Here is a 24110-nt window from a genome sequence, read left to right on the forward strand (position 1 = left end):
CAAATTCTTTAGGAGGCAATATGTTAACATGATAGTTTATTTTTTTTTTTAGAAATGTAATATACACCCTGAAAATACCCCCCAAAGTGTCCAACACTTAAATGTACAACTCAGTGAATAATGATAACGTCAACATATAATAATTACCACCCAGGTGAAGAAACAGAACATTGCCAGCCTTCCAGAAGGTACCCTAGTGCTGTCTCCCAATCACTACCTGCTCCTTCCTCCCCCTAACACAGCTTGATTTCTAACACCATAGTTTAGCTTTATTTATAAGAATAGAATTATATAGAAAGAATTATGTCTGGCTTCATCAGTGTTGTTGCATGTACCCAGTTCATTCATTTTCATTACTGTACAATACCATTCTATGACTACACCACAATTTATTTTTTCATTCTCTTGTTGATCAATATTGTTTTCCAGTTTAGGTCTACCACTAACAATGCTGTTATGAACATTTTTATATATGTCTTTTGTTGGGTAGGAACACTCAGTATGGAGACCCCAATTCTTTCCCAATTATTTTATAAGTTTTTCAAGTAGTGACTAATGACTTCCAAGAGAATCCCAGTAGACTTCTCCCCTGGGCTCCAAATTGTTACATCTAATTGCCCACTCATTATTTCCACTTAAAGGTCCAACAGTCATTTCAAAATTAACAGCTCCTAATTCCAAGTCCAAACCCTCCATTCATTCATTTATTCATTCAATATTTACAAAGTGTCGAGCAAGTGACATCTGTTGCCTATCACCAGGAGTAGAAATCCAACCATTTCTGCCCACTGCATTTTGGTACTGGAGTCACTATGGAAAGCACAACACAGTCAAGTACTGGATGGAACAGCACTTTACTCACATACAGAATAAATAGAGCAAGATGAGCATCAGTAGTGGGGGTCAGTTCCCCCTGGCGGGGGAGAGAGAGCAGGTCCCTCTCAGCAGCCATACAGAGCAGTTGGCCTGTTCTCAGCCCTCTGATGCTGCAGCAGAAGGACGCCATTCCCTCCCCCAAAGGGACAGATACAGCAGTAGGATTGGCTGGGTGCCATATAATACTTAAGCAGAACAAAGGAGCTTGGGCTATGAGGACTCTCCCTTGGTAAAGGAAGTGTTCCAGGCTTCAGACCCATTCTTATGGTCTTGGCTGAAAGGGGCTGAAAGACTACATGCACAAAAGACTGCCTTCCCAACACAAAACGCATACCACATACCAGGCTGTTGTAGGTATCTGACTCCCACAGTTTCACATCAAAGAATATAATTCTTAGGTAAATGGTGGAATCATTCTTAAATCCTCTCCTTTCCTCATATCCAAATCAATCCATCAGCATATCCTTCATGTCTATCTTCAAAATATTCAGCATCCAATCACTACTCACGGGTCTGGTCTGAGTTACCATCTCCAGTTGTATTAACATAATAACCTCCTAAATGGCTTTCCCTTTGTGTTCTTGCTCCCCCTCCCCACGCAATTTATTCTCAATAAAGTAAGCAGAGTGATTTTTTTTTTTTAGAGTTTATTTATTTTGAGAGAGTGGGAGGGAAAGTGTGACCAGGGAAGGGCAGAGAGAGAGGGAGACAGAGAATCCCAAGCAGGCTCCATGCTATCAGCACAGAGCCCAACAAGCGGCTTGATCCTGTGAACTGTGAGATCACGACCTGAGCTGAAATCGAGAGTCAGACACTTAACTAACTGAACCACCCAGGAGCCCCCTCCAGAGTGATCCTTTTAAAACCTAAGTTATGGGGCGCCTGGGTGGTGCAGTCGGTTAAGCGTCCGACTTCAGCCAGGTCACGATCTTGCGGTCCGTGAGTTCGAGCCCCGCGTCGGGCTCTGGGCTGATGGCTCAGAGTCTGGAGCCTGTTTCCAATTCTGTGTCTCCCTCTCTCTCTGCCCCTCCCCCGTTCATACTCTGTCTCTCTCTGTCCCAAAAATAAATAAAAACGTTGAAAAAAAAATAAAAAAATAAAATAAAAAAAATAAAACCTAAGTTAGATCATGTTATTTCCAGCTCAAAGCCCTGCAGTAGCCCTGCATCTCATTCAGAAACTCATACAAAGTATTCTACAACCCAGCCCCTACTGCCCCTTTGCTCTCATCACCCCTGGGCACTCTGCTCCATCCACACTGGCCTCCTTGCTGCTCTTTGAACCTACTAGGAAAATTCGTGATTATAAATCTCAGGGCTTTTTCAGTCCTGTTCTATCTAAAATTCTCTTATATTCACATAACTCACTCCTTCATCTTCTTCAAGTCTTTGCTTAAATGTCACCTTTTCAGGTAATACCTTTCCTGACCATCCTACTGAAAACTGCCACCAATTCCTCTCATTGCCCAAACCAGACGGCTCCTATTCCTTTTTCCAGCTTTGCTTTCCTCCATAGTTCTTTCCACTTTTGTTACTTTATATTTACTTGTTATCTACCTATTTTCTTTAAAATGTAATTGATAAATGGGATTATAAACAATACTCAATCTGAAAGTCAGAATAAGAATAAAAAGGGAACAAAGAACAGATGGGACAAGCACAAAACAAATACCAAGATTATACACTTATACCCACCCTATCTATGATCAATCACATTAAGTGTAAATGGCTTAAATACCCGAATAAAAGACAATCTAACAGGACAAAAAGGTATGACTACTGGAGAGTGTGATGCTAAGTGAAATAAGCCATACAGAGAAAGACAGATACCATATGGTTTCACTCTTATGTGGATCCTGAGAAACTTAACAGGAACCCATGGGGGAGGGGAAGGTAAAAAACCCATGGGGGAGTGGGAGAGAGCCAAAGCATAAGAGACTGTTAAAAACTGAGAACTGAGGGTTGATGGGGGGTGGGAGGGAGGGGCGGGTGGGTGATGGGTATTGAGGAGGGCACCTTTTGGGATGAGCACTGGGTGTTGTATGGAAACCAATTTGTCAATAAACTTCATATAAAAAAAAAAAGGTATGACTATACCCTGCCTATAAGAAATGCATTTTAATTTATTTTATTTATATTTTAATGTTTATTCATTTTTGAGAGAGACAGAGTGTGAGCAGGGGAGGGGCAGAGAGAGAAGGAGACATAGAACCTGAAGCAGGCCCCAGGCTCTGAGCTGTCAGCACAGAGCCTAATGGATGCTCAAACTCACAAATTGTGAGATCATGACCAGAGCCGGAGTCGGAGGCTCAACCAACTGAGCCACCCAGACACCCTGAAATGCATTTTATTTTTTAAAACGTGTATTTAGTTTTGGATACAATACATTAAAAAAATTATTCACCACGACCAACTGGGATTTATACCTGGGATGCAGGCCCAGTTCAATATCCACAAAACAATCAATGTGATTCATCACATCAATAAAAGAAAGGACAAGAACCACATGATCCTCTCAACAGATGCAGAGAAAGCATTTGACAAAATACAGCATCCTTTCTTGATAAAAACTCTTAAGAAAGTAGGGATAGAAGGATCATACCTCAAGATCATAAAAGCCATATATGAAAGACCCATTGCTAATATCATCCCTCAATGGGGAAAAACTGAGAACTTTCCCCCGAAGGTCAGGGACAAGACAAGGATGACCACTTTTGCCACTGTTATTCAACATAGTATTAGAAGTCTTAGCCTCAGTAATCAGACAACACAAAGAAATAAAAGACATCCAAATCGGCCAGGAGGAGGTCAAACTTTCACTCTTTGCAGATGACAGGATACTCTATAAGGAAAATCCAAAAGATTCCACCAAAAAACTACTAGAACTGATCCATTAATTCAGCAAAGTGGCAAGACATAAAATCGATGCACAGAAATTGGTTGCATTTCTATACACCAACAATGAAGCAACAGAAAGAGAAATCAAGGAGTTGATCCCATTTACAATTGCACCAAAAACCTTAAAATACCTAGGAATAAATCTAACCAAAGAGGTGAAAAATCTATACACTGAAAACTATAGAAAGCTTATGAAAGAAATTGAAGAAGACACAAAAAAAGGAAAAATATTCCACGTTCCTGGGTAGGAAGAACAAATATTGTTAAGACATCAATACTACCCAAAGCAATCTACATATTCAATGCAATACGTATCAAAATAACACTAGCATTCTTCACAGAGCTAGAACAAACAATCCTAAAATTTGTATGGAACCACAAAAGACCCCGAATAGCCAAAGCAATCTTGAAAAAGAAAACCAAAGCAGGAAGCATCACAATCCTAGACTTCAAGCTGTATTACAAAGCTGTAATCATCAAGACAGTATGGTACCGGCACAAGAACAGACACTCGATCAACGTGACAGAATAGAGAACTCAGAAATGGACCCACAAACGTATGGCCAACTAACCTTTGACAAAGCAGGAAAAAATATCCAATGGAATAAAGACAGTCTCTTCAGCAAGTGGTGCTGGGAAAACTGGACAGCGACATGCAGAAAAATGAACCTGGACCACTTTCTTACACCATACACACAAAAAAATTCAAAATGGATGAAAGACCTAAATGTAAGACAGGAAGCCATCAAAATCCTCGAGGAGAAAGCAGGCAAAAATCTCTTTGACCTTGGCTACAGCAACTTGTTACTCAACATGTCCCTGGAGGCAAGAGAAACAAAAGCAAAAATGAACTACTGGGACCTCATCAAAATAAAAAGCTTCTGCACAGCGACGGAAACAATCAGCAAAACTAAAAGGCAACCAATGGAATGGGAGAAGATATTTGCAAATGACATAGCAGATAAAGGGTTAGTATCCAAAAATCTATAAAGAACTTATCAAACTCAATACCCAAAAAACAAATAATCCAGTGAAGAAATGGGCAAAAGACATGAATAGACACTTCTCCAAAGAAGACATCCAGATGGCCAACCAAAACATGAAAAAATGCTCAACATTACTCATCATCAGGGAAAAACAAATCAAAACCACAATGAGATACTACCTTATACCTGTCAGAATGGTTAACATTAACAACTCAGGCAACAACAGATGTTGGCGAGGATGAGGAGAAAGAGGATCTCTTTTGCACTGCTGGTAGGAATGCAAGCTGGTGCAGCCACTCTGGAAAATAGTATGGAGGTTCCTCAAAAAATTAAAAATAGAACCACCCTACAACCCAGCAATTGCACTAATAGGTATTTATCCAAGGGATACAGGTATGCTGTTTCTAAGGGGCCCATGCACCCCAATGTTTATAGCAGCACTATCAACAATAGCCAAACTATGGAAAGAGCCCAAATGTCCATCAATGGATGAATGGATAAAGAAGACGTGGTATATATACATATATGTATATACAATGGAGTACCACTCAGCAATCAAAAAGAATGAAATCTTGCCATTTGCAACTACGTGGATGGAACTAGAGGGTATTATGCTAAGCGAAATTAGTCAGAGAAAGACAAATATCACATGACTTCACTCATATGAGGACTTTAAGATACAAAACAGATGAACATAAGGGAAGGGAAGCAAAAATAATATAAAAACAGGGAGGGGGACAAAAACATAAAAGACTCTTAAATATGGAGAGCAAACAGAGGGTTGCTGGAGGGGTTGTGGGCAGGGGGATGGGCTAAATGGGCAAGGGGCATTAAGGAATCTACTCCTGAAATCATTGTTGCACTATATGCTAACTTGGATGTAAGTTAAAATAAAAAATTAAATAAAAAATTAAATGAAGAAAAAAACCAGAATGAGAAAAATAAATAAAAGAAGAATCTAAAATTTCAAGAAAAAGTGTTTCTATTTTTGAGAGAGAGAGACAGATAGACAGAGCACGAGCAGGGGAGGGGTAGAGAGAGAGGGAGACATAGAATCCGAAGCAGGCTCCAGGCTCTGAGCTGTCAGCACAGATCCCAATGAAGGGCTCGAACCCACGAAATAGGAGATCATGACTTGAGCCGAAGTTGGACGCTTAACCGACTGAGCCACCCAGGCACCCCACATTTTAAATATAAAAACATGAACAGGTTAAAAACAAAAGAGTGGGGAAAATATAATATCATGCGAATACTAGTCAAAAGAAAACTGAAGTATCTATATTAACATTAGGCAAGAGTATCAAAAAGTATAGAGAAGGTCATTTCATTTTTATTGATAAAGGAGTAGGTTAATCAAGAGACATAATTATCCTAAACATTTGTGTCTCCGATAACAAAGCTTAAAAATACATGAAGCAATAATTGATAGAACTGTAGGGGGATACAGACAAATCCACAATTACATTCAGAGATGTCAATACCCCTCTCTCAAAAATTGATAGAACAAGTACATAGAAAATCAGCAAATGTATATAGTAGACTTGAACAACACTATCATCCAACATAACCCAGTTGATATTTATAGAATACTTCACCCAATACCAGCAAAAATACACATTCTTCTCAAGTGTACAGAAAGCATTTACCAAGACAGACAAAATTCTGGGCCATAAAACAAGTCTTGGTGAATTTATAAGTATGTTCTCTGAGCACAATTAAACTAGAAATCAATAACAGAAAAATCTCTGAAAAAAATCCCCAAATATTTTGAAACTACGTAGTATATTTCTAAATAACCCATGAGCAAATAAGAAATTAAAAGGGAAATTAGGAAGTATTTTGAAATGAATGTAATTCACCATTTTAACAAACTCAAAAAGAAAAACCATATGATCACCTCAATAATGACAGAATACAGAAAAGGCATCTGACAAAATCTAACATCCATTCCTGATTTAAAAACTCAGCAAACCAGGTATAGAAGGAATTTCCTAGAGCTGACAAAGGGCATCTATGAAAAACCTACAGTTAACATCATACTTAAGAGTGAAAGACTAAAAGCTTTCTCTCTAAGATAAAGAACAAGACAAACAACATTAGCTCTCACTACTCCTATTCAACACTGTCCTGGAGGTTCTAACAATTGCAATCAGGCAAGAAAAAGAAATAAAACACCCAGATTGTAAAGAAAGAAGTAAAACTGTCTTAATTCACAAACAACAGGATCACTTATGTAGAAAGTCCAATTGATTTTCCTAGAATAAATGAATTCTAGAAAGGTTACAGGATACAAGAGCAATAAAGGAAAACTAAATGTATACAAACTAGTAAAGAACAATTAGAACTTGAAATTTTAGGGGCACTTGTGTGGCTCAGTCAGTTAAGTGCCCAGCTCTTGATTTTGGCTCAGGTCATGATCTCATGGTTCATTCATTTGAGCCCCATGCTAGACTCCATGCTGACAGCGTGGAGCCTACTTGGGATATTCTCTCTGCCCCTCCTGCACATGCGCACACACTCTCTCTCTCTCAAAATAAATAAACTTTAATAAAAAAGAATTTGAAATTTTAAAAATATCAACATTTATCACAGCATCAAAAATATGAAATACTTAGGGATAAATATGAGGAAAAGTGAAAGACCTGCACACTGAAAATTGACAGAAATTTAAGAACATGTAAATCTATGGAGTGAGACATTTTGTTCACGGATAGGAACATCTAGTATTGGTACAATGCTGAGGCAGGCAGAATAATGGCCCCTCAAAGATTTCCATGTCTTAATCTCTAGAACCTATGATTATGCTTTCTTATGTGGCAAAGGAGACTCTGCAGAGGCAATTCAAGTTAAGGATCTTGAGATGAGAGAGCGCCTGGATTGTCCAGGGGGGCCCAATATAATCACAAGAGTTCTTATAAAGGAAAGAGGAGGCAGAAGAGTCAGAGAAGGAAATGTGATTGATGGCTTTGGAAGATGGAAGGTAGTACAAGGCAAGGAATTCAGGTAGCCACGAGAGGCTGGAACAGGAAAGAAAAAGTTCTCCCCTAGAGCCTCCAGAAAGAATGCAGCCCTGCCGACACCTTGATTTTAGCCCCATAAGACCTATTTTGACCACGAGAACTATAAAAGAATAAGTTTGAGTTGTCATAAGCCACTAAGTTTGTGGCAATTTGTTATAGCAGTAATAAAAATTCTAAACTCTTCTGTAGAGATTAAAAACACCATATATCAAGCATTTCACTAGGTTAACATTAACAAAGTACTACCCACCATACACCTATTTCTTTTATAAATATTTAGGAAAGAAAAAAAAAAAACATGGCAAGGAATGTCCCTGACCTTGAGCTTCATTCATTCATTTGTTCATTCAACAAATATTTATTGAGCACCTACTAGATGTCAAGCGTGTTTTTTTTTTTTTTTTTGAAAGATGCGATACATCACTGAACAAAATATTAGTTGGCCTCATGGAGCTAATGTGGGATGGGATGCTGGGCAAGGGTAGAGACTACAATAAACAAGTATAATTAGTGGCACTCTAAGGGTGGGATGTTGAGAGCAGTCAATCCTGGTTCAGGCAATAAGGGAATGCTTTGTCAAGAATTTATAAACAATAGTCAAACTGACTAACAAGCACTCTGCTTTTTACTACCACCACAAGCCCACAATTCTAATCAATGTCACTGAGAAAATACTCCCTGAAAAAAGTCTTTTGTTGGTCTTAGTTCCAAACAACTGCTACAATTACTGCTAAGTTTAAATAACACATATGTAAGCTTCAAATTATCATATTGTTATTACTTATTCTTTAATAAACTTGGTCTTTTACGCATTCATTTGGAAAACTCCCAGTTAGAACGTTGGCCCACTTAAATGCAGACTTAACCACATACATTTGTTTCAAGAATAGCTCACAAAGATTTGAAATACTTCAAGCTTGTTTAATGCAAAGTTCTTGTCTCCAACTCTTTCTTAGGATGCAGTTTACTTCAAACCTGTGGTACTATGTCCTTCTGCATTTAAACTAGATTCAAAATAAACAATGATAGCACACTGATTGTAAAGACAAAAAAACGGATTTAAGTTACTCAAAATCTGGGACCTCTTGGTATTTAGATTTGTGTTTAAAAGTGTGTTTTAAAAAATTGTAAGTGCAACTGACAAGATGGAACATTTTGTTGAAGTGTAAATTTTAGCTCACACTAAAAGTATTTTACTAAACTTTAATAATAACTTTAACATTTTAAATTATTAAATGTTTCCAAACTAAAGAACAAAAAGGAGAACAAAACAGCAATTTTATCATTAGTTGCTTAGATTGTACCATTGGAGATTCAGGTTTTTTAATCACTTGTTAGTTTGTGGGTGATTAATTACATAAAGTATCAGCCTCTAATAACCAAAGAATCAAAGTTCAGTTAACAAGATGTAAAAACAATTGGCTAAGGAGTTATGCTTTTTTCCTGTCTTATACTATAATGTGTATTTCCCTTTTCTCATTGATTTTACTGCCATGAGTATAATAATGAAGCTCAATAGAAAAATTTACTATCTACAAAATAAATGAACAATTTCATTTGTGAAAATTTTATGAAAATAATGTCATCATTTAGGGGAGTGGAGTGTTAAAAAATTATCCACTCCAGGGGCACCTGGGTGGCTCAGTCTGTTAAGCATCCGACTTCAGCTCAGGTCATGATCCCGTGGTTCATGGGTTTGAGCCCCGCATCGGGCTCTGGGCTGACAGCTCGGAGCCGGGAACCTGCTTCAGATTCTGTGTCTTCTTCTCTCTCTACCCCCTCCCCCACTTGTGCTCTGTCCTCTCTCAAAAATAAATAAACATTAAAAAAAAAAGTTATCCACTCCAGGGGCGCCTGGGTGGTTCAGTCAGTTAAGCATCTAACTTCAGCTCAGGTCATGATCTCGTGGTTCATGAGTTTAAGCCCCACCTCAGGCTCTGTGATGACAGCTCAGAGCCTGGAGTCTACTTCAGATTCTGTGTCTCCCTCTCTATCTGCCCCTCCCCTGCTCATGCTCAGTGTCTGTCTGTCTCTCTCTCTCCCTCTCTCTCTCAAAAATAAATAAAAAATGTTAAAAAAAAATTATCCACTCTGGGTGTCAAATGCTCTAGGCACATCACTTAACATAATAAATAAATAAATAATCTAGTATATCAGAAAGTGCTAGGAGGTAGGGAAATAGTAAAGCAGGGTCAAGAGAATAGGAGTGAAAAGACAGGGCAATATGTGGTCACAGTAGGCATCATGAGAAGGTGAGGCTTGAGCAAAGACTTGAAGGCATGAGAGGGTTACACAAATATCTGGGTATATAATACTATTTTTCAAATATTTGTTGTAATCCTTCATCTAAAAGATCTTAAAAGTATGCTCATACATTCTGAAATTGTCTAATTAGAAGTTTCTAAGGAGTTAGGAAAAACGGTAGCTTGCATCCTTACAGTCTTTCCTTCCCAAATCCAAACCAAATACCAATTACCTTTCCTTGAGCAGTTATTAATTTTTTTAACGTTTATTTATCATTGAGAAACAGAGAGAGAAAGACAAAGCATGAGCAGGGGAGGGGCAGAGAGAGGAAGAGCAACAGAATCCAAAGCAGGCTCCAGGCTCTGCCCAGCACAGGGCTCAAACCCACAAACCACGGGATCATGACCTGAGCCAAAATCAGACACTTAACTAACTGAGCCGCCCAGGCACCCCACCTTGAGCAGTTATTAAAAATCAGCATCCAGGGGTGCCTGGGTGGCTCAGTTGGTTAAGCATCCAACTCTTCTTGGTTTTGGCTAGGGTCATGATCTCATTGTTCGTGAGTCTGAACTCCACATCAGGCTCCATGCTGACAGTACAGAACCTGCTTGGGATATTCTCTCTCCCCTCTCTGCCCCTCCCCCACTCACATGTGTGTGCATACACTCTCTGTCTCTCTCAAAATAAGTAAATAAACATTTTGAAAGAAAGAAAGAAAGACAGACAGACAGAAAGAGGAAGGAAGAAAGAAAAGAAAGAAAGGAAGAAAGAAAGAAAAAAAAAGAAAGAAAGAAAAAGAAAGAAAGAAAAGTCAGCATCCAGGGGCACCTGGGTGGCTCAGTCAGTTAAGTGTCGGACTGTCGGGACTCTTGATTTCAGCTCAGGTCACAATCTCATGATTTGTGAGATCCAGCCTGTGTCTGGCTCTGCACCAATAGCACAGAGCCTGCTTGAGATGCTCTCTCCTTCTCCTTCTCTCTGCCCCTCCCCTGCTCATTTGCATGTGCACATGTGCACACACTTTCTCTCTCTCTAAAAAAAAAAATAAAGCAAAAACTGGTCCCTTATCTTTTATTTAAAAAAAAAAATTTTTTTAACGTTTATTTATTTTTGAGACAGAGAGAGACAGAGAATGAACAGGGGAGGGGCAGAGAGAGAGGGAGACAAAGAATCTGAAACAGGCTCCAGGCTCTGAGCTGTCAGCACAGAGCCCGACGCGGGGCTTGAACTCACGGACCGTGAGATCATGACCTGAGCCGAAGTCGGATGCTTAACCAACCAAGCCACCCAGGCGCCCCTGGTCCCTTATCTTTTAGAGGTAATTGAAATAATCGATAAAATGGTATGCTGTCTGAGATTTCCTTCAAAATAACCCAGTGGACACAGGATATAGATGAAACCAGATTGGTCATGAGTTGATAACTATTGAAGCTGGTGATACATACATGTGAGTTTACTATACTTTTTTTATCTATCTTTGATTATGTTTGAATTTCTTTATAACAAAAAGTTTTATAAGAGCCTTCCATTTTCTTTGTTGAATAGGTAGAATTATGGTTAAGGAAAGCATTTAGCTTACTACAAAGCACAGGAATACTACATGCAGTGTCCTAACTCTACAAATTCCAAATATCATAATGCCTAGTATAATCCAGGCATCTGAGAAAAGAAATTACTTATTTCTGGTTCTTGGGAAATATTTTTAATGAGTGATGATTTAGCATTTTACTGAAATGTTCACATTAGCACAATATGGAAAGCTCAAAGAAAAATGTTATCTCTAATGACCAAGTCATCAGAGAAAAAGACATTAATTTTAATTTGTCAGAGAGAACGTTTATCCTGTTCACATCTTCTCTTCTTTTTAGTTTCTAACCTAAATGTGGCTTAAGATTTAGGTCATCAAAAAAAGTATGCACGGTATTGGCACAAAAACAGACACATAGACCAATGGAACAGAATGGAGAACCTAGAAATAAACCCATGCATATACAGACAAGTAATATTTGACAAGGGATCCAAGAATACTCAATGGAGAAAAGACAGTTTCTTCAATAAACGGTGCTGGGAAAACTGGATATTCACATGCAAAAAAATGAAACTAGCACCCCATCTTGCATCACTCACAAAAATTAACTCAAAAGGGATTGAAAACTTAACTGTAGGACCTGAAACCATAAAACTTCTAGAAGAAAACACAGGGAAACAGCTCTTTGACACCGGTCTAGGTAATGATTTTTTTTGGATATGACAACTAAAGCACAAGAAACAAAAGCAAAAATAAACAAGTAGACTACATCAAACTAACAAGTTTCTGCATAAAAAAAGAAACGATTAACAAAATGAAAAGACAACCAATGGATAAGGCAAAATATTTGCAAACCACATATCTAACAAAGGGTTAACATCCAAAATATACAAGCAGCTCATATAACTCAATAGCAAAAAAGCACATAATCCAATTTTTAAATGCGCAAAGGACTTGAAAAGACACTTTCCCAAAGATGTTCAAAAGGTATATGATATAGGGCTCAATATCACTAACCATCAGGGAAATATAAATCAAAACCACAATATGTTATCACCTCAGATGTGTTAGAATGGCTATTATAAAAAAGACATGAGATAACAAGTGCTGGCAAGGATATGGAAAAAAGGAAACTCGGGGCGCCTGGGTGGCGCAGTCGGTTGAGCGTCCGACTTCAGCCAGGTCACGATCTCGCGGTCCGGGAGTTCGAGCCCCGCGTCAGGCTCTGGGCTGATGGCTCGGAGCCTGGAGCCTGTTTCCGATTCTGTGTCTCCCTCTCTCTCTGACCCTCCCCCGTTCATGCTCTGTCTCTCTCTGTCCCAAAAATAAATAAAAACATTGAAAAAAAAAATTAAAAACCTTTAAAAAAAAAAAAAGAAAAAAGGAAACCCTTGTACACTGTTGGTGGGAATGTAAATTCGTATAACTATGAAGGAGAACAGTACAGAGGTTCCTCAAAAAAAAAAAAAAAACATTAAAAGAACTACCGCATCATCTAGCAAATCCACTTCTGGGTATATATCTGAAGAAAATGAAATCACTACCTTAAGGAGATATCTGCACCTCCATGTTTCCTGCACCATTATTTACAATAGCCAAGACATGAAAACAATCTAAGGGTCAAGAGACAGATGAAAGGATAAAGATAATTTGAGACTTATACATACACAATGAAGTATTATTCAGCCATGAAAAAGAAGGAAATCCTGCCATTTGAAGCAATATGGATGAAACTTGAGGGCATTATGCTAAGTAAAATAAGCCAGACACAGAAGGTTAAATACTGCATGACCTTACCTACATGTGAAATCTAAAAAAAAAAAAGCCAAACTCATAGAAACAGAAAACAGATTGGTGGAGAATAGAGGCGGGCAAAATAGGTGAAAGTGGTCAAAAGGTACAGGCTTCCACTTATAAGTTCTGGGGATACAATATACAACATGATGACTATAGCTAACAATACTGGATTATATATTTGAAAACTGCTGGGGGTAGATCTTAAAACTTCTCATCACAAGGAAAAAAATGTATAACTATGTAAGGTTACAGATGTTAACTAAACTTACTGTGGTAATCATTTCACAATATTTACATATTTCAAATCATTATGTTGTGTATCAAAAACTTAACGTTATATGTCAATTATATCTCAATAAAACTGGGGGGGGGAGGTTTACATCAACATGACCTCTGTCTATTGTGGTGTTTTGACATCAATACAATAGGATGCACTAAGATATAGAGCCTATCTATTACAAGCTGGTTTTTCAGGCACAGTTTATACATTGGTTAAATCAGATACATGCATATTTTTATATTCTAATATTTTATATGCATGTATTTGTGCAAGACTGCACTATAACACTAAAGTTAAAAAGAAAACAGTTAAAAGAAATGTATGAAAATATAGAAAAATATTTCAAATATACTTAGTTGAAAGGTTAAAACAGCATTACTCTTCAGATGTGACAAATTATGTACTTAAGGGTTTTTTTTTTTTTTCCTGCTTTTGAGGCCCCTCAGAAAGTGTCACAGTTGTATATATTGGCCCTAAGGAATTTATGCATTACAAAATATGAAAAACATGCAAAACTGCTAAGTAGGCTATCAGCTGCTTCCCTCTTGGTAGCTAAAGTGCCTCATAAATTATTTCAACAAACTAGTAGAGTATATATGCTAATGAAAGTGATCTTGCTACATATCCATTACCAAACTATAAAATTCAGTGTTTTTGCTGTTTCATAGAAATGCTAAGTGTTAACAGTAACAATAAAAACAATTACAACAACATAACACCCAGAGCAAAAACAAACAAACAAACAAGTAATGATACATACCTATTGCCACACAGCAATTATGCACTAAATAACAGGGGTTTTTTTTTTTTTTTGGTTATTGCTATTGTTATTAGAAAATGCCTTTGAGTTCCAACCAGGGAACCTAGGAATAAGCCTTCATCTTTTAGCAGTCTCCAGATTCAGAAGAGAAGAGTGTGTGGCAGACTTCTAGCTATTCTCTAATATCCATTTTCCTTTCTACATGGTAATAGAACTGCTGGGTTTTAGCTGGACACATGATCTTGTGGAATACAGACTACATATGCCAGCTGCCCATGCAGTTACGATGGCCTCAGGTCCAAGTCCTGGCCACTGTGCCGTAGGAGGTAGTATCATGTGGCAGCTTATGGGAAATCCTCCTTAAGAGACAGCATGTGTATATCCTTTAACTTCTTGATCCCTTTCTCCACCAAGCTGTCTGGAGTATCAATTCTATCTTGGACTATTTGACCATGGCCACACGGGGTAGAGGAACAAAACAGGCTCCTCAGTTCCTAACACTGTGGAGTGTCATACCAGCCCTGAACTTTTATGTGGAGAATAATAAACTTTCATCTCATTTAATCCACTGTTATTTTATATTTTGTTACTCAGAGTCAATATCAATTCTAATTAATACAAAACATAACTGTTAACTCTTTAAAAAAAGCAAGCTGCATGAAAGAATAACTCTCAATGATATTCCTACATCTACATTAAGAGAAAATACCAATGTAGGAAGCAGCAGTGTATAACAGAATGAGGACTGGCTTGTATTAAGACTTGAGTTTTAGAACGAATTCTTCTACTTCCTACGTAAAACCTCTGGCAAGCCATTTAACCTGGGCAGGCCTCAACTTCTTCTATAAAATGGTAGTAAGACAGATCTAAAAAGCTGTGAGAATTGGAAGAGGTTTACGAAAATACTCTACAAATTGTAAACAGCTATATGGTATCAATTACTTTGTCAGTTATTCCTTCTTCCCCACCCTTCCTTCAGAATTGGAGCATGAGAATGGATTGCAGTACATAAACATAACCTGGAGCATCACCCCCAGAGACTGGTTCATTAGGTCTAGCACAGGAACCACAAAACTGCATTTTCAGCACGTACCCCAAGACACTGTTGAAAGCAATGTGCCCGTTACACCTTGAGAAACACTGCTCTATGATCAGGCGCTACCCATCCTTGTTATCCTGTGCTTCATGCTCTGTTATTTTAAGAGCGTGAAGAGGGGCGCCTGGGTGGCTTAGTCTGTTAAGCATCTGACTTCAACTTCGGATCAGGTCATATCTCACAGCTCATGGGTTCGGGCCCCACTCAGGCTCTCTGCTGTCTGTGTTGGGGCCTGCTTTAGATCTTCCGTCTCCCTCTCTCTCTGTCCCTCCCCCACTGGCATGTACTCTCTCTCTCAAAAATAAATAAACGCTAAAAAAAAAAAAAAAGATCATGATGAAACATAAGGACAGCTCCATAGCCTCTCCAGTGCCTCACTAAATGCTAAGTACCCAGTAGATAATTTAATAATATTTTGTTGAATTGATGAACTGAAGTGGAGAATGACAAAGTGGAACCAAATCAAATGACCCACGATTTCTGGCCAACAAAATAACAGGGACCGAATTTACCTTCCTGCCTGAAACAACTAAAAAAAACCAGGGCAAATTAGAGGACACAACAGTTTTCAAGACACTGGATATTAGGTAATAAAAAACATGATTCCTGAGAAATAACAGGAAACAAAGGGGAGCCTTACAACTGCCTGGAGAAAGTTTCCAGGCCAAAGTAGAAAGATGAGGGGCCCAGGCAGAACCAGGTGAGGTGTTCCTGAGTTGAGGGAATAGAGCTGTGAGTGCAGGAAGGACAGTGTGGCTACAGTTCACAGGACAGAATACCAGAGAAAGAACTCCCAATGCCTGCAGAGACTCAACTCTTCAGCATGTATGTGTGTGTGTGAGGCTGGGCAAAAAAACACCTGAAAGGATTTAAGAGAACAATCCAGAGACCTCACATAGGGCAGGGGATAGTGCCTGTTCTCATCACCTCAGGTGAAAACCCTCATAATTTCTCATTGGGTAGGATAGTCCGAAGAGTTTTGCCTCAGGTGTGAGGAAAAAATTAGCCCTAGATCAAATGCTGCTCTGGTCCCACCTGACAAAGCTTTAAAGCAAGACCTGAAAGGATCAAACTGTTTCCAGATAACTTATCCCAGAAAAGTCAAGAATATTTATAGGAATACAAAAATATCCTGCATCCAACAGGGTAAAATTCACAACATCAAGCATCCAATCAAAAATTACCAGTCATGTAAAGAAGAACTACTACTTTGCTATTTTAAAAATAGTTTTCTTGGGGTTTTACTGAATCTTAAATTTTCCTTAAAAAAAAAAAAAACCTGTCATTTTTATCATTTTCACCCTGTGTGTTAATCTCAAAAATCCCTCATCTACATAATTGAACTGTTATTACCCATATGAAATATTAACTCTTCAAAGACAAACAGCATAGTGGTTAAAAGCACAAGCTTTGGAGGCAGAAAAACCAGACTCTGAATAAACTCTTATCTCTGTTCCTGGGCAAGCCACTGAACCTCTCTGAATTTTGGCTTACTTATCTATAAAATGGTATGATAATATTTGCTTCATAGGGCTTCTATAAGAAATATACCAAAGTAAACACTGAATAAACAGTAGCTATCATGTCATAATTATCACATCATCATAAGGAAAGTTTAGAAAAATTAGCATACACTCAAACATTTACTGAGGAACTATCATATGCTAGTTAGTATCTAGGCACTAGGAATACAATGGAAAAAAAAAAAAAAAGACCACTATAGAAAGGACCTTAAGTATATTTTATGTTGAATCCGCATTTCGTAGTTCATCTCAAGTACAAACTTCATATTCTGTTTCTTAATTTCTAAGTAGGGCAATTATTTTAAGTTCCTCCTATAAAAATTAAAGGTTGATTTTTTTTCCCTTTGAAAGGGAAAAAATAAGAAATTGTCAGGTTCAACCAATTAGGGCATGTCTAAGAAATCCTGAAATCTGAAAAACGTGATAAAACTTTAATTTAAAAGGAAACTACAATTAACACCACCTTTCAAAATTATTCTGAAATTAGTAGAACAAATTATATTCAGACGTAAAATACACAAAATGGACCAATCTGTTACTGTCATAATCTTTTCAGAAAGGCTTGGGCTAACAGATGTAAGGATTTAAAATCAAGTTCAATGGGGCGCCTGGGTGGCTTGGTCGGCTGAGTGTCTGACTTTGGCTCAGGTCATGATCTCACAGTCCGTGAGTTCGAGCCCCGCGTTGGGCTCTGTACGGACAGCTCAGAGCCTGGAGCCTGTTTCAGATTCTGTGTCTCCCTCTCTCTCTGCCCCTCCTCTGTTCATGCTCTGTCTCTCTCTGTCTCAAAAATAAATAAACGTTAAAAAAAATTTTTAAATAAAAAAATAAAATAAAATCAAGTTCAAGTTTGTATTTCATTTGCTCATTCCACTTAAATGACAGATGGCTTAAATATTAACCCTATTAACAAAACATCTGCACTTTCATTATGAATCTACTTGCCTTACTTCATAACTCCATAAATTCATTTTATTAATTTTACTGTATGGTTGCCCATTTCATTCAAGGTCTTCTAAACCCTTGCCTCTCCAAGTGTGGTTCTATAACCAGAGCATCAGCATCACCTGGAAACTTGTTACAACTACAGAATTTTATTCTGCATACCAGACCTACTGAGTCAAATGTGCATTAAAAAAGAATCCCCAAGTGAGTTTTTTTTTTTTTAACGTTTATTTATTTTTGAGAGACAGAGAGAGAGCACGAGTGGGGAAGGAGCAGAGACAGAAGGAGATACAGAATCCGAACCAGGCTCCAGGCTCTTAGCTGTCAGCACAGAGCCCGATATGGGGCTGGAATCCATGAACCCTGAATGACCTGAAGTTGGATGCTTAACCGACTGAGCCACCTAGGCACCCCCTCCCCCAAGTGATTTTATGCACAATGAAACCTGAATAGCAAAGTTTTAAATTCTTGATCTTTTTCCATACTTTTTTTTTTAACAGTATTACAAAAAGTTTATTTGCTTCCAAACACTGATTGACTTATCTCCAGATAGTAACTCTTCATCAAGAATAATTCAATTCAGGGGCGCCTGGGTGGCTCAGTCGGTTGAGCGACTGACTCTTGGTTTCAGCTCAGGTCATGATCTCACGGTCTGGTTTGTGAGTTTGAGCTGCATGGGGCTCTGTGCTGATAGTGCAGAGCCTGCTTGGGATTCTCTCTCTCCCCCTTCTTTGCCCCTGCCCACCCTCAAAATTAAAAAAAAAAAATTTTTTTAAAGAATATTTAATTCAGACAAATCCAATTGATATACATATATTAGATGTTCTCTATATATTTATGTCTCAGACTTGACCTCCCCTCTCAACCATGATTTCAAGTCTTAGAAGACTTGCTGTACTATCCATATTTTCTTGAGTCAACATTTTTGTGAGCATTAGCATGTGGCCACTGTGACAAAATCTTCTGTGTAATTAAACAACTATATAGAACAATACCAGATCAGTTCCCCCCATAATTTCAGAAAAAAATGAAAAATTCAAAATAATTTCAACCAAGGTTGAACTTGAAAGTTCCCTGGGGGGGGGGGGGGGGGGGGGGAGAAAGTTCCCTAGGGAAAAGACGACCAGAATGATTCTATCCTCCACAATAATATATTTTTATGCTTTACCTAACACATATTTTTTACTGCAGGTACCACATAGTTTTAAAATAAGAAATTCACATGGGACTTAGTACAGTTCTTTAGATGGCTCATCTTTTATTATTACTATTACACAATAGTCACAGTGCACATAAAATAGAACAAATCTTGTTTTCTCTTTCACTTTTCCAAAAAGAAAAATGACAGACCTAGGCTGAAACTGATCACAGCAGGTAGGATGCTTCAGCACAGATTCAAAGGAAGGTACAAATGTTCAGTTTTCAAAAGCACTGCAAAAGCCAACTTCATCTCTTGTCACTGGAGCTGTGGCTTTATGCCAAACATTTGAGAACTGTTGAAAAGTGCCATTCCTCATAAGCAATTATGAAGAGCTTTGCAAAAAGAAGGGAAAAATAACTGCAATAACAATGAACTCCTTACAATAGCCAAATGTCCATGGCCTCTGGGCTGCAGAATAAGAATCCAAGAGTTACCCGTGTACATCTGAGCCAACGCACCCAACACGGATGCCTTGGGAGAAAGAGTTTGAAGGGGTGTTAAGAGAAGGTGTGAAGGAATGTTACGGGCAATCTCAGAAATTAAATATGTCCTCAAACATGCCCAGGTTTTTTATAAGACACAATTATAGATCAGTCATCCTTCTATTTAACTTTACTCATGCCTTTTTGCATTTGTAGCCTATATAATTTTCCAGAATATAGACAGCATTCTACAAGAGTACAACTAAGTATTGAACTCCCTTTTTATGGCCCTAGATATATTGATTTCAAGCTTTAAGTAGTGTCCCTAGCTATAATATTCAAAAATTTGGCGAACAATTCATTATGCCCCATCTCTACTCTCATCCACAGCCAACTCTCTCAGAAGAATGATCTAGGAATGTTAGCTCCACTCCCTCACCTACCTGTCACTCTTCAACCCACTGCATCCACTTCACTCCACTGAAACTTCTCTTAGTAAAGACCATAAGGACCTTCATGTTGCTAAATCCAACAGACATCCCTTTGTTATCATTTTTCTCTACTTTGCAGCATCATTCAACAAAGTTCACTGTTCTCTCCCTCTTAAAACAACTTTCTGTAGCTTTGATAGACCTGCTTTCTCCTGGGTGCCTCCCAACTCCCTGCCCCTTGTCAGTCTTCTTTAGGGACTCTGTCTACTCTACCTGACCTACAAATGTTGGACTATCTTGGGACTTGGTCCTGGAATTTCATGTAATCTCGTAACTATAAATACCATCTTCATGCTGTTGACCCACCTTCAGCCTGATAACATATTTACATCTCCAACCCAGATCTTTCTCCTACACCAGTATATCCAACTACCTACTCAACATCTCCATATGAATGTTTCATAAACACATTTAAACTCAATACATCCAAAACTGAAGCCTTGGATCTTTCTCTCACTGTTCCTCCTCCAATGTTCTCGATTCCTTTACCATTTACCCAGTTGCTCCTGCTAGAAGCCCAGAAGTCCTTTACTCTCACCACTCCTACCCAATCAAGCTCCAAATCCTATCATGTTGGCCTCCAAAATATAGTTTCAATATGCCATTTCCCCAACCTCACTGTCATCCTCTCCAACACCCCCTCCCACTCTAGTCATCATCACCTGCCTGCTGCAATGGCATTCTAAGTGATCTTCCTGAATCTACTCCTATTCCCCTTCAATTCTGTCTTCAGACTTCGGCCAATGATCTTTCAAATATGAAGATTCTCCCACTTAAAACCCTTCAGTGCCTTCCAGCTTGTTTTAGGATAATGTTCGCAAGGCACCTGTATACCTCTCCAGACAATCTCACCTCATGCTATCATTCCCTTTGTCCTCTAAATACCAGCCTTCTTCTTTTCTCCATACATTATACATGCTGAGGTTTTCCAGGTGTAGGGCCTTTGCATTTGCTGCAAACTCTACCTGAAATATCTGTTCTTTTACTCTTTTCCTACCCATTGCTACCCAAATCACACTACCATACACATGCACAGGCACAATCCAAAACTTCAGGGTCCACAACTAAGTCAAACCAGATCGAAAGGAACTGAATGATTAGCAACGCTTGGCGTTAAAATATACCAAACATACCACCACCACAACAGAAAATAATAATAGCAAACCCTTCTATAAATGTATAAGGCACTGATTTAAGTAATGTATATATGTTGACTTATTCAATGCTCACAACAGCCTTATGAAGTGGTTACTATTACTATCTCTATTTTAAGGTAAGTTAAATAAGGTACAGAGGGGATCCATAACTTAACCAAGGTCACAGAAATTCAGTGGCAAAGCAAGGATTGAAATTTAGTCCTTCTTCTGTGGGAGTGCTTGACTGCCTGTAGCGTGACAACTTGGTTATGGGCTATTCAACCATTGCTTCCACATAAGGGGTATGGAACCGGTCTAATAATTACGAAGTTATTTGGATAAATACTGTGTCCTCCGCTAGACTGGAAACATAAATGAGGGTAGGGACCATTTCGATCTTGTTCACTGATGATATAGTCCCATCACCCTGAATAAAATCTAACACATAATTGACGCTCAGTAAATCTATATTAAATATATGACTACTCCCTTGCATAATTATTTTGAGAATGTATTGGGTCCAAACATGAGATATTACATAGATTTTTTTTTTTTCTGTTAGCTGTAGCCATTCCTGTCAGTCCCGCGGTGTCCCCTCCTCCTGCCTGCATGGCATTCGAGGACTGAACCCTGCGTGGCATCTGGCCACGGTCTACCCTCCCTCCCCCACCTACCCCACGGGAGTGAGCGCCTCGCGGCTTTTCCCTCCCTCAGGCCTCACCTTCCATGTGAGGGAAGAGGCTGTCCCCGCGCCCTGACCAGGACCAGGAGGCTCTCCGGTGCCTGAGGGCATGAAGCGTCCATACCGCTGCAGAGGCCATTGGGTGGCACCTCCTCCCGGGAACGCGAGGCCTGCAGGCTCTTTTCCCGCCTCCGCCATGTTCAGCTTCCCGACGTGCACTGCAGGCGGGCACCTGCCAATCTGCGCAGCCAACCAATCAGGAAGCGAGACGGTCCAAAGCCCACCTCCCCCACTAGTGGAAGCCAATGGACGGGCCCGAAGACTCCTGCATGCTTCTGAGGCTGTGGGCACCTGAACTCTTGTGACCTTCTCCTCTTCCTTGCCAAAGTGGAGATAGTAACTTCCACCTTGAGGAGGGGCTGGGACGCTAGGAGATAGCAGTTGGCCTCTCCTCTACATCCTTGAGGCCCTCACCTTCCCTCAGGCCGCCCGTGTCACGGTCCAGCCCCTCAGACTGGGACATTTCCCAAAGCTGGCGGACTCCCTGTAACTTCTACGCGCTGAGACTAGGCCCGCTGACTGAGGCTGCGTGGACAAGTATATTTCCCTTACTCACAGCAGCCTTTCGGATGACAGTGTCCCTGCCCACCCCAAACCCATCACAACACAGCATCAATTCCACCCGCCGTTCAGGAAGTAAGGCTATTTTCTCCTCGTTCTGTGGACCTACTCCCTCCAGACCCTTAAGTTCTCTCCAAAAGAGAGAAGCAAATAGGTAGCATGCTGCAGGCAATAAAAGATGTGCCTCAATCAAACAGCAGGTGCAACTAAATGACAGGTCTGGGTGATTTAGAGTCGTTGACAAAGCACTTCTACATCTGTTATTTCATTTGCCCTCCCAACAACCTTGTGAATTAAGCAAAAAAGAGATTATTGCCCCCCATTGAATAGATGGGAGGCAAAATAAGGCCCTGAGGGTCAAAGCGATTTGCCCAGGGTTACACAACCAGAGCAAAACTGTGGTCTCCACAATCTCTCCCAAGTGTCCACCCCACTTGCCAAGATTTTAGGTAGTCACCGAGTCTGTGTCAAGTCAGAAGCAGAGTATACAGAGGATGGAGACTATGTTAACCAAACACATAAAATAGAGTTATAATGCAAATAATTTTTTAACATTTATTTATATTTAAGAGAGAGAGAGAGAGAGAGAGAGAGAGAGCAAGCGGGGGAGGGGCAGAAAGCCAGAGACAGAATCTGAAGCAGACTCCAGTCTCTGAGTTGTCAGCACAGAGCCTGGTATGACGCTTTAATCTACAAACCCCGAGATCATGACCTGAGCCGAAGTCAGTCGCTCAGCCAACTGAGCCACCCAGGTGCCCGGTGCAAGTAATTTTTTTTTTTAATTTTTTTTAACGTTTATTTATTTTTGAGACAGAGAGAGACAGAGCATGAATGGGGGAGGGTCAGAGAGAGAGGGAGACACAGAATCGGAAACAGGCTCCAGGCTCTGAGCAGTCAGCACAGAGCCCGACGCGGGGCTCGAACTCACATACCGCGAGATCGTGACCTGAGCCGAAGTCGGACGCTTAACCGACTGAGCCACCCAGGCGCCCCTTAATGTTTATTTATTTTTGAGAGAGAGAGAGAGAGACACACACACACAAAATCTGAAGCAGTCTCCAGGCTCCAAACTGTCAGCACAGACAGAGCCTGATGTGGAACTCGAACTCACAAACGGTGAGAGATCATGACCTGAGCTGAGGTCGGACACTCAACAGACTGAGCCACCCAGGTGCCCCACATATAATTTTTAAAACTGAATGTCAAAGGGTAGTAAGTGGATAGACAATGGTTGGAAAGGTGGTAACTTATTCATCCTTCAAAGCACCGATTAAATACCCACAGTGTGTCTAGTCACCCTTTGTTTACAGAAATGGTTAAGGCATGCATCTAGCCTTCTAGGACCTCAGCATCTTATAAGAAAGGTGAGAGGTACCCATGATACCTGATAGCTACTGCCACGTGAAAGGTACAAACCATGAAGAATGGCAGTGGCATTTCAGTGTGAACTTGAAGGGTGAGAAATTTTCCCAAGGGAAGACAGAAGAAACTGGAGGGCAAGTTGAGGAGCAAAGTTTCAGGGGTGAAGATAGTGACATAACCAGCTAGAGCGCAAGGTGTTTTAAGGAAGATGAAGCCACAAAGTTGAGTTGGGCCAAAGGGCAC

General features: G+C 39.6%; 1 protein-coding gene across 2 annotated transcripts in view; it reads right to left on the minus strand.

Moving 5' to 3' along the window:
- Positions 1-22082, minus strand: part of REC114 (REC114 meiotic recombination protein) — a 108371-nt gene extending 86289 nt beyond the window's left edge. For both annotated transcript variants that reach the window (XM_047074835.1, XM_047074834.1), the window contains exon 1: positions 21924-22082. In XM_047074835.1, coding sequence (XP_046930791.1) covers positions 21924-22082 — 159 coding nt within the window. The remainder of the gene's footprint in view (positions 1-21923) is intronic.
- Positions 22083-24110: the final 2028 nt, after the last annotated feature.

Source organism: Lynx rufus, unplaced genomic scaffold (genome assembly GCF_022079265.1).
Source record: "Lynx rufus isolate CCGP_SWC_20201006 ecotype Redwood Valley unplaced genomic scaffold, mLynRuf1.p SCAF_13, whole genome shotgun sequence".
Classification (NCBI taxonomy): Eukaryota; Metazoa; Chordata; class Mammalia; order Carnivora; family Felidae; genus Lynx; species Lynx rufus.